The sequence below is a fragment of the Sciurus carolinensis genome, chromosome 2, assembly GCF_902686445.1.
Source record: "Sciurus carolinensis chromosome 2, mSciCar1.2, whole genome shotgun sequence".
Lineage (NCBI taxonomy): Eukaryota > Metazoa > Chordata > Mammalia > Rodentia > Sciuridae > Sciurus > Sciurus carolinensis.
In genome coordinates this window covers 66,312,024-66,323,522 of record NC_062214.1, presented here as the reverse complement: position 1 = coordinate 66,323,522, position 11,499 = coordinate 66,312,024, and the positions used below count along the sequence as shown (strand labels likewise).

General features: G+C 44.3%; 1 protein-coding gene across 3 annotated transcripts in view; it reads right to left on the bottom strand.

The window, feature by feature from the left end:
- The window catches only part of Pgpep1l (pyroglutamyl-peptidase I like), a 28,026-nt gene that overhangs the window by 2,255 nt on the left and 14,272 nt on the right, over nucleotides 1-11,499 (bottom strand). For 2 of the 3 annotated variants that reach the window (XM_047542107.1, XM_047542108.1), the window contains 2 exons: nucleotides 2,049-2,171; nucleotides 583-809 (listed from right to left, as the gene is read on the bottom strand). In XM_047542107.1, the coding sequence (XP_047398063.1) occupies nucleotides 583-809; nucleotides 2,049-2,171 (350 nt within the window). Of the gene's footprint in view, nucleotides 1-582; nucleotides 810-2,048; nucleotides 2,172-4,046; nucleotides 4,168-11,499 lie in introns of all 3 variants that reach the window. The other variant, XM_047542109.1, reaches the window with a different exon arrangement.

Genomic DNA, 11,499 nt, shown 5'->3' with positions numbered 1-11,499 from the left:
TGGGGAAATTTAAGTTTGGGTCTTCTGCCTCAGAAAGAACATGGGGCTGGAAATAAACCAGAGACTGGCTCCTGGTCTCCTGACCAACAAGTGATGAAGAGAAAATGACTGAACTAACTAATCCAAAACACTGTCAACCCAGTAAATCCCTCCCTCATTCATGTCTTCATTGAGTCATCTATCCATTCATTACTTGGAGAAGGGAGAAAATTCCTACTGGGCATCAGAGTTTGGAGAAGCAAAGGTAAATTAATCTTTATGTGGGGTCAGGTTAACTCAGAATTTTAGTTCCCCTCCCCAAAATATATAAAAATACCCACAAAATGTACCTGATTCTCAAAACCTGCCTTTCCATCTCTTCTATAACAATGCTCCAAAGCCTGTGTTATGGGGAGGAGTCCTGGAAACAAGACTTCAGGCTAGGGCGTGAGCAACCAAGCTTGTGCTCGTCTGCAGCAAAGAGGGGTGACCAAGTAGCCAACTGGATGGCATAGGACGGTATGGGATCTTCCCTTGAGGAGAGAGAGGGGACTCTGAAGACCATTCCCTCCCCTTGCTCCCTCGACCCTCTGCTGAGCTTACCTGCCCGCATCTCGGGAAAAGGTCACCTCAACATCCTGCACAGCAACGTGCTTGCAGATCGCCTTCATGCTTACCACCGACTCGATCACATCCGGGCCACCCAGTAGGCACACACCACCCTCAGGTCGGAAGCCCCGGATGTCAGCATCCCGGTAACCTCTGTTCTTGCCACACTGTTCCAGAAAAATCACTTTGGCAGAAGTGTCCACTCCCACATGCACGGCAAGCTGTGTGAACGTGTGCAATAGCAGAGAGATCACAAGAAACCAGGTCATCATCTGTACAGAAGGGCCAGGCTGTGGGAGAGCCCAGGATCCAACCCACAAAACCCACAATCCCCTGCCTATGTCTTCTAATTAATACGAGTAGACGGAAAAGCAGCTGGACTATTAACTGAATAGAACCATGCTGCTTTTACATTTAAATACTTTTATATTTCAAGATATTCTTACGGAGTAGTGTATTCTCTCTCTCTCTCTCTCTCTCTCTCTCTCTCTCTCTCTCTTTGGTTGGAGAGGAAGCTGATATCTAAGATTACCACAGGAGAAGCTTAGTGTTTTAGTGGAATCATACGTCTTTTTAATGAAACTTTAATAAAGGAAGTTAGTAAGAGACCAATAAAATCTTGATAGAATTTATTTGAGCTGATTATTTTTCGTTTTTCAAAAATAGCTGCTGAGTATTTTATCAAAACATTTGAGGTATTTTTTTAACAGCTTGGTGGTGTATGTTTTATTAACTTCATCTTATGGTCTTTGGAGGGAGGGGTATTTGTACCCGGGTACTGGTACCAAGTAATTTGTTCAGATAATATAGGTTAGAAATATAGGTTTGATATAGGTTAACATATTGAGAATATAGTTTTGAAAATAAGCCCTCCCTGGGTGGACCACCCTCCCAGTCACTCTCCCAAGCCCAGGCGGTCCTTACCTCAGGTCCAACCTCAAACCAGCCTTCCCTGAATGGGCATGGGGCCCAACCTGAGCCTCTTTCTTAGGTAAAAACTCTTTGAGTTCAATTTCTTTTTTTCCTCCTCTCTTTCCTGGTTTTAAGACCTACTCTAGCCAGGCATGATGGCACAAGCCTGTAATACCAGTGATTTGGGAGGCTGAGGCAGAAGAGTCTTAAGTTCAAAGTCAGCCTCAGCAACTTAGTGGGCCCTAAGCACTCAGCAAGACAGGAAAGTATAAAGTATAAGAAAAGGGCTGGGCATGTGGCTTAATGGTTAAGTGTCCCTGGGTTCAATCCCCAGTACTAGAGGGCAGGGGGAACCTCTGTATTTCAGCTTAAACCCAGAACCTTACAGTATCAATTGGGACTTCATGACTTCATGCTATTGAATGGGACAAGGGGACAGAGTGCACATCAGCCATCACCCAAGAACCAGCCATTCAGGAAGTTCATAAGCCCTGTGCTCCACCACATCATAAGCCTCCAGCTCCACTGCCTCTCCAGTCATTACTTACTTGTGGTTGGCAATCTTCCCAGATTCTGGTGATCCTCTGCTTTGCCTCCCTGTAATCTACAGGCAACTGCAGAGTTCGTAGCTCCACCTCCATATCAGTCCCCAGGCCCAACTTGGAGAGCTCCTGTAGAAAGAAGCAGGCTGACTTACCTCAATTGACTGGGGACAAAGAGGAGTCCCTGAAACTCCAACCCTGGGCCACACTTCCAGGAGTCTTCTGTGGGCCTGGATCCTGCCCCCGAGGAACTCATGCCATGGCAAGAAGATAACAAGAGAACCTTGGCTCCTGTCCTGCAAGGCAACTGCCCAATACAGCTGTACCTGTCAAGATGTAGACCCCTAAAGAGACACATCTGACCCAGCCATGTTTGCAGAGCTAAGTTCTATGGATAAACAGGGTGATCCAGATGGAGAAACTGGGGACAGGCATGCCAGCAGAGGAAGCTGCAAAGACAGAGGGGAGCAAAACGACCTTGAGGTCTTTAGGCAATTTGGTTTGACATGCTTCTCTTGGCAGAGCTGAAGGATTCATTCTTGTGTCCTGCATTGTCACAAGACAAAACATCTAGCATCCCCAGGACTCTCATCTGGGCATGAACCATCAATAGAATCCCTAGGTATTTTTGAGGAGTAACCCACTGCTTCTGCTATCACTGGTAGTAACAGGGAACACTGCACCTGGGAGAGAGATGGGAACCCAAACTAAAGAAGTCCATGGAAGCCAGATTGAATGCTTAGCTTGGTTGGACTTAACCTTAGGGCAATAGGGAGTTATAGAAGGATTATGCACAAGGAACCATGAGTCAGAGATCCCTTCTAAGAGGATGGAGGAAGAGGTAGAAATGAGCTAGGGATATCATGAGGTCAATTTAGGACCTGCCAAGTTTGAAGTACTTGAAAGGAAATGGTCTCTTGGCTGCATCTGGAGCTCCTGGGGAGGCTCTGGGGAGACACTGGCACATCAGAGCCAGCAAAAGCCATGAGTTCAGGTGAGATCCCCAGAGAGAAAAAGAGAGGAGGTCATGGGCTATGGAGAAACACCAGTCAGGGAGCATCCGCCTGCCCTGAGGGCAACAGAAATAGCCAGCTATTTGGAAGAAAGGAAACCAGGATAATGAGATCTTAGAAGTGTGCATTTCATAAAAAGCTGTCCAAAAAGCTTGTCATCAAGATGATCTTCAATTACTGCTTCCATTTTTCCTGTCTTGTTTTCCTGGCATTTTGGGGGCATACAGTAGTATGTATCCTTGAATGGATGGTGGGCAAGGATAGCATGCTCAAAGACAAGAGATTCAAGGCCCCTGCTCTAGGCTTTGAGTTAGACAGGCCTCACAGACAGACAGGAAGGACTTCCCAGATCTGAATCTACCTGTGCTCTTTTCACCCAGGAATTGGGCGTTTCTTCTGATCAATGTTTAGTATTTTAACTCTGTCCTTGACAAAGTCAACTTTCCTGAAGGGCTCTGCTCTGTCCTCCTGATACCTGCTCAATTTCTCAACTGGCTCAAGCTTTGTTATCTTTTAAAAGCAAATACCATGACCAGCATCTCCATTTGGGGCCCACTGGGGCCATTTGCCTGACTCTGATGGTGGGAGGCAAGGAGGAGGACTGGGTCACGTAGAGCAAGGCCTGGAGGGCCATCAAGGAAATAAACTCAGCTTCCAGATGGATGTTCTAAGGTCCAAACAAACCAAGAGTATTCTTGACAAACCTAATTTCCAGGTCCCATGATGCCATCTTGGGCCTCAACTTCTGAGGGATAGGTGAGGTTAGCCCTGAGGCTACATAGTTCAGGGAGTGGCGGCTGCCGCATAACCAGTCATATTAATGTGTCAGTCCAGAAGAGTTGAAGATACACTTGAGGTGGAATAAACACATTGTCTCTCATCAGCTCAGCTCACAGTTTGCCACCAAATAAGACAGAAAAATCATCTAATATTTGGAGGGTATCAGAATTGCAGAGAAGGGGGCTGTGGACCCATGTAAACTTAAACTTACTCATGTATTTCCTTGGAATTATTCTCCAGAGTCTTCTTGGTTGGAATGTCACCTCTTTCTCATCCCTTCACAGTTGTCCTGATAAAGGGAGACGCTGCATCTTGGTGGATCCAACCTGTGGCTAGAGATGGGACCTCACTGTCACCATGAATTCTGTTAAGGTGCAGTTATCCTCCCTGAAGGAGGTCATGCCATGGAGCTGCCTTGCTGTGGAGTTGGAAGTTCCAAGCCCTGCGGGATTCTCAGGGAGCCCTTCAAGGAGCAGGAGGGAAACTAGTGAACAGATATTCCCTATGGGAACAGAGGGCTTTCTCTCCACAGCCACCAGATGAGATGGAACAACAATTTGGGAACAGGAGAGCAACTAACCCTCTGCTAGCTGCAGATCTCTTTTTCCCTGACCAAGCTGTGTGGATAGCCCTAAGAAGTCTGTGGCCATCCTGAGGACCCAAGAGTGAGTGACTAGCCAGGTGCCATGGTGCAGGTCTGTAATTCCAGCAGCTGGGGAGGCTGAGGCAGAAGGATCACAAGTTCAAAGACAGCCTCAGCAACTTAGCAAGGCCCTTTGCAACTTAGTGAGACACTGTCTCTTAAAAAAAAAAAAAAATTACAAAAAAAGGGTTGGGGATGTGGTTCAGTGGTTGAGTGCCCTTGAGTTCAACCCATGGTATAAATAAATAAATAAAGTGAGTGACTATATCAAATCCCTGTGTTAAAGCCCTAACCTCCAGTAGTACAGGATTAGGAGATGAAACCTTTGGTAGGTCATGAGGTTCACATGAGAGCATGAAAATGGGGACCCTATGATGACAATTGTGTCCTTATAAAAAGAGGAGAGACCAAAACTTTCTCCTCTTTTTATAAGTCTCAGCAGACTAAGATGGGGGCTTTCAGGAGGTCACAAGACCTGGCCTGGATGAGTTTCAGATACATAACAGTCAGACAGCCAGCACATTGTTTAGCTCGAGAGCACCATGGTCAGAGTCTGCTTTGGAATATTGAGGAAACTTTCCCAGCTTGAAATCAGAGAGAGAATCTAGGCACCGCCTCATTTGGAAACTCCTGCTCTTGAAATTCTGTCTGTCTCTCCCCCGACATCCCCAGCTTTCTCTGACACACACACACATGCACACACCTGGTATCCTAAGCCACCAGCACTGCACAACAGACAGAGGCAATTTATAAAATAAGCCAGAGCTGGCGGTCATTTGAGCCTGGGTTGGGAGAACGATGCTGAGCAGAAGGAGCATGTGCAGAGCCAGAGCCCAACAATAACGTTTGCAGGAAATGGCATGGACTTTGAGGTCAGAAAGACCCGAGTTTGAGGCCTGGCTCTTCTACCTGCACCTGGTAAATTAGGCATGACATTAACTTCAGAGTTCCTCAATTTTCTCATCCATGCAATGGAGATTATTGAAAGGTAGACAGGTTTTCATGAAATGATTCACAATTTTTCATTATTGGATGAGATGATTCACTAAGCATAGTGACTAGCACATAGTTGGGACTTCATAGAAGGGACTAGTGTTATAATGAACCTGTATTAATCTGAGAAATTCATGCACAATGGATTTATTGAAAGTGACATTTATTAGAATATGATGAGCCCTGTCAGAAGCAGTGAGAACACTCTGCACAGACTGCAGGTTGCTGGCTGCCACCACGATTTCTGGCAAGAAGAGCTGGTGGTTTCAGCAAAGGGAGTTATTCGTTCTGCACAGAACTGGAGAGAGCCAGGGGTTTGTGATTTTCCGAATTGGCACACTTTCTCAACTAGAATTGCAATCTTTTATGCTAAAGGGAGGAGAGACAGAGCCTGGAATAACCCCCCACACCAAAGTGAAACCCAGCCCAATGCTTTAGCCACGATGGCTCCAGAAACCCTGAACCCCACCAGTTGCAAACGACCTGGAGAGGCAGGAAGCCCGACTTTCAGTTCTTTTTTTTTTTTCTCTTCCTCTCTTCCAGCCTCCACATCATTCAAAATCTGGTCACCAGAATCACATGGCAGTTTCTCAAAGGGGGCTGAAGGAAGGAAGACACCAGTTGCTCTCTGCATTTGTTCAAATCCACAGAAGTGTGGCACCAGCTGGTGTGGAGAAGCAGTTGCTGTTTTTCCAAATCTGATTCTTCCCTTATCAAACGAGAGTTTGGGGCTAGCACAGGATGCGTGGAAGTTCCAGCAAAATTCCCTAAGAGCCTGCAGTGCCGCCTCTGCTATTCTCAGAGGAGAGGCATGAAGTAGATGCAGTCAGTGCTGGGCTGCAGAAGGTGGAGGACAAAGATGTGTGGCCAGGAGGAGCCAGAACTCACTGCTTCCACTTCCTACTGAGGGAGTGTGGGCAAACTATTGGAGTTTGCCGAACCTCAGTTTCCCTGTCTGTGAAACATGGTAACAATAGGATCTCCCTCCTAGGGTCTCTGTGAAGGTGGAGCAAGACATGTAGGCCGAGGGCTGGAGGGCAGAGAAGGCTCTCTAGGGCTTGGCAGGAGTTGCCCAGTGAAAGAACTTTCCATGGAGCCAGAAGAGTGAGGCTTGGAGGTCCGTGTGATAACTCATCTTCCTTCCTATCTCCTTCTTTCCCTCGCTACTGTTCTTGCTTTCTCTTTCCCTCTCTTCCTTCATCCCTTTCTCTCTCCCTCCCTCCCTTCCTTACTTTGCAGCTTTTCCTCCTTCTCACCCTTTCTGTCTCTCCCTCCTTTCCTTCCTTCCATTCATCTTTCACCATTAATCCATCTGTCACTGTATGTGGGTGAGACGCCCTCTGTGCGGGGTTCAGGCTGGGGATTTAAGTGGATGTACTAGGAGGCGACAAGCAAAAAGGGAGTGATTACATAATCCCCTTGCCTGTTGGGTCGGAAAGGTCCTGGGAGCCATCAGGTGTGGCTGAGACCGAGGCCTGGGCTCCAATACCATCTAGGCTTAGTGGTTTCATGTGAGGAGAGAAACTGAATCCTGAGACAGCAGGGCTTACCAGACAAAGGAGGAAGAAGAGAGGAGAAAAGATTTGGGGCTGACATTTAGCTCAGAGGTACAGCACTTGTCTAGCCTGTACGAGGCCCTGGATGCCCAGCACTGACTAGGTGATGGCCGGACAACCTTGCAGATGGAAGAAACAAAATATAGGATAGCCATCGGCGGAGTATAACATAGCCATTAAAATGACTTTGCAAGGAAATCCCCTGAGATAGAATAAGTAAAACAATCAGAATCTCATACTGTTTCCTATAGCCCTTGATGGAAATGGGAACACACTGAAATGGTTCTCTCGAGGGCAGAGTTAAGGCTGATGCTCATTTCTTTCTATACTTGTAAGATTTTCTTTTTTTTAATAATGGTCATGCATGTACTATTTTCTGGTTCTAAAAACAGTCTACTGATCATCCTAGCTGCCCCTGGAGAACCCTTCCTTCCTACCGGCACTATACAAGCACTTCCCAAGCACCCTTCCGAGAATGGTGTTCCCATTCTACAAATGAGGAGACTGAGGTCCAGAGAAGGCACATTTAACAGAGGAAGAGTTATGGAAATAGGCACAAAGGAGATGCTACCATAAAGGTGGCATTCACTGTTCAAGGCTGACCACAGCCCTCCCTGTTGTTTGTAGGGATCATGGAATGCTGGCTAAAGACCACTCTGCCTTGGCAACATTGAAGTTTCATTCTCCTCAGGTGTGTCCTCTAAGCCATTCTGCCAAACTGGTGGGTCAGACTTGCCTGAAAGATTCAGGAATGAAAGACAGCAACACCATAGTTCCCAATCCTCTATGTATCTAGAGTGTTTGTCTCCAAGTACTTTGGATCACATGCCCCTATTAATAAAAAATTCAGCATGCAGGTACATTACCACTAGTTGATGTCTTGATGCCTCAACACGTAACACACACTTCAAGTGGACTTCACTTGTTAAGAATGGGACATAAATTTGTTTTAAGTGATTAATTCCTTCCTTTCTTTGGACTAACTTCTTATCAGCTTGTCATTGTTTTATATCAAAATGTGGCTGATAAGGAGTTCACACTGGGTGGGAGAAGTGTCGCTTAGCTGTTTTCTTAGGGTTTCCATCATTTATATTATCTCTGTGTTCTTGAAGATCATTTTTGTAAGGATTCCTTAATCATAGTTTAAGGGTTAGTTTAATTAAGAATGGATAATATAATCCTGATATCCATTAACTGAGATTAAATACTTTGTAATAAATTAAAAGTAAATCAAAGAAGGGGGGCCTTTCTGTCCCTTCAATGTCTTTTCCCCCAAGATGAAGCCCGCCTCCTCCAGGAGACTAAACCTGACTGGGGACCTGCAGACATACAAGACAAGGTACAGTGCCGCTGTCAGCCCAGCTATGATATATCTGGTCAAGGTTAACGTCTTATTTTTATCACCCAACCATAGAAATTCACACCCAATAGAGTGGCCACTGTGGAAATCCAGAATATAATGAGTGTTGGCAGGGATGTGAAGAAATTGGAACAATCGTGCACTTTTGGTAGGAATATAAAATGGCGCAGCCATTGGGAAAAGCAGCATGGCAGCTCCTCAAACAATTAAAGATAGAATTACCATAGGATCCAACAATCCCACTTCTGGGGCTCTACCCAAGAGAGGAAGCAGGATCTTTTTTTTTTTTTTTAATTTATTTATTTTATTATTGTAAACAAATGGGATACATGCTGTTTCTCTGTACATGGTGTAAAGGCATACCATTTGTGTAATCATAAATTTACATAGGGTAATGTTGTTTGATTCATTCTGTTATTTTTTCTCTTCCCCCCACCCCTCCCACCCCTCTTTTACCTCTATACAGTCCTTCCTTCCTCCATTCTTACCACCCTCCTTATCCCTAACCCTAAACCTAACCCTAACCCTAACGCTAACCCCTCCTACCCCCCCTTATATGTCCTCATCCGCTTATCAGCGAGATCATTCGTCCTTTAGTTTTTTGAGATTGGCTTATCTCACTTAGCATGATATTCTCCAATTTCATCCATTTGCCTGCAAATGCCATAATTTTATCATTCATCATGGCGGAGTAATATTCCATTGTATATATATGCCACAGTTTCTTTATCCATTCATCAACTGAAGGGCATCTAGGTTGGTTCCACAATCTGGCTATGGTGAATTGAGCAGCAGTGAACACTGATGTGGCTGTATCTCTGTAGTATGCTGATTTTAAGTCCTTTGGGTATAGGCCAAGGAGTGGGATAGCTGGGTCAAATGGTGGTTCCATTCCAAGCTTTCTGAGGAATCTCCATACTGCTTTCCAGAGTGGCTGCACTAATTTGCAACCCCACCAGCAATGTATGAGTGTACCTTTTTCCCCACATCCTCGCCAACACCTATTGTTGCTTGTGTTCTTGATAATTACCATTCTAATTGGGGTGAGATGGAATCTTAGGGTAGTTTTGATTTGCATTTCTCTTATTACTAGAGATGTTGAACATTTTTTCATATATCTGTTGATTGCTTGTAGATCTTCTTCTGTGAAGTGTCTGTTCATTTTCTTAGACCATTTGTTGATTGGATTATTTGCATTCTTGGTGTACAGTTTTTTGAGTTCTTTATAGATTCTGGAAATTAGCGCTCTATCTGAAGTATGAGTGGCAAAGATATTCTCCCACTCTGGAGGCTCTCTCTTCACATTACTGATAGTAGGAAGCAGGATCTTAAAGAAGTACTGGTACACCCATATTCACAGCAACATCATTCACGATAGCTAAGAGGAAGAAGCAACCCAAGTGCCCACTAATGGATAAATTCATAAGGAAAATGTGGTGAATATGTACCATGAAATTTTATTCAGTCTTAAAAAATCCTGTCACATGCTACAACAAGGATGAATCTTGAGGTCACTATGCTAAGAGAAATAAGCCTCTCTCTCTCTTTCTCTCTCTCTCTCTCTCTCTCACACACACACACACACACACACACACACACACACACACCGTCATATAATTCCACTTACATCAGACTTCTAAGTCGAATCCACAGTCACAGAAAGTAGAATGATAATTGGCAGGGACTTTGAAGGGAAACTGGGAAGCTGTTGTTCAATGGGTATTGAATTTCAGTTTTGCAAGATAAAAAATTTCGAGAATACTGTTGCACAACAATGAATACAATATAATAGTAATTACGGGCAGTGGGAAGAAGTGTGGGGTTATCATTTAATGAGCACAGTTTCAGTAGGACAACGAATAGTGGTGATGGTTATACAACAGTGTGAATGTCCTTAATGCCACTGCACTGTACACTTGAAAGGGTTAAAATGTTAAATTTAATAGTACACTTATTTACCATATATTTACCATGAGTTTTAAAAAACAATGGTCTTCATCACCTTCCTCCACAACATTTTTTTTAACTTGACTAAAAGAATGTGTCCTGAGAAAGGATTACATTCACAGCAAGTCACTTAGCTCAGGCTGACATCCCAGTCTTATAGACAGGGCCAATAATTAAACTGGGATTGTAACTAAGCCTGCTCTTTCCATAGCTGAAGGACTTCTAAAGTTCCATAAAATTCCATCAATACAGGTAAAGGGCAAAAATAGTTTTATAAGTGGGCAAAAGAGGCAGGGGTTCTGGCAGGATGCTGGATGAGGGCTGATGCCCCAAACGCATCCATGGCTTCCCAACCATTTCTCCATCTCTCAGGCAGCCACCTGAGTTTCACCTCCACAGAACCCTTGGGTTCATTAGTCCCTGTCTGAATCTTTTTGCAAATGCCTGCAAGAGAGGAAACACAGCATCATGCACATCTTCCTGCCTGGAGAGAGGGTGCAGTGTTTGAGCACTAGGGCTCAGGGTGGGCTTCAGGCTGGGAGAATCCAGAGCACCTGAGAGAGGAGCAGCCTATGTGACTGGCTCAGGGTGTACAGGGTAATCATGCATGATTATAGATGTCATCAAAGAGACTGGGGACTTTTTTTTTTAAGAGAGAAAGAAAATTATTGATCTTTAATGTAAAAGCATGCTTAGTCAAAAACTTTCAGTCTATACCAAATTTGAACCAAATTCAGAGAGTGGTAAGTCCATAAGAGTTGCTTTATAATAGTATTAACACAATTAGCCACATTTAAATCAGCTACCTAAACTTGATTCTGAGTTTATTGCAAAGTTTTTGTTAATGTGACTTTTTTTTGTTAGTTTTATTTATTTATTTATTTTTAGTTTTACAGACTGCATTTTGATTCATTGTACATGAATGGAGTACAAATTTTCATTTCTGTGGTAGTACACAATGTAGATTCACACCATTCATGTAATCACACATGTACATAGGGTAATGATGTCTGTCTCAGTCCACTATCATTCCCTCCCCTAACCCCTCCCTTCTTCATTTCCCTCTACACATTCCAAAGTTCTTCCATTCTTCTCTAACCTCCCTACCCCCTATTATGTATCATCATCCTCTTATCAGAGAAAACATTCAACTTTTGGTTTTTTT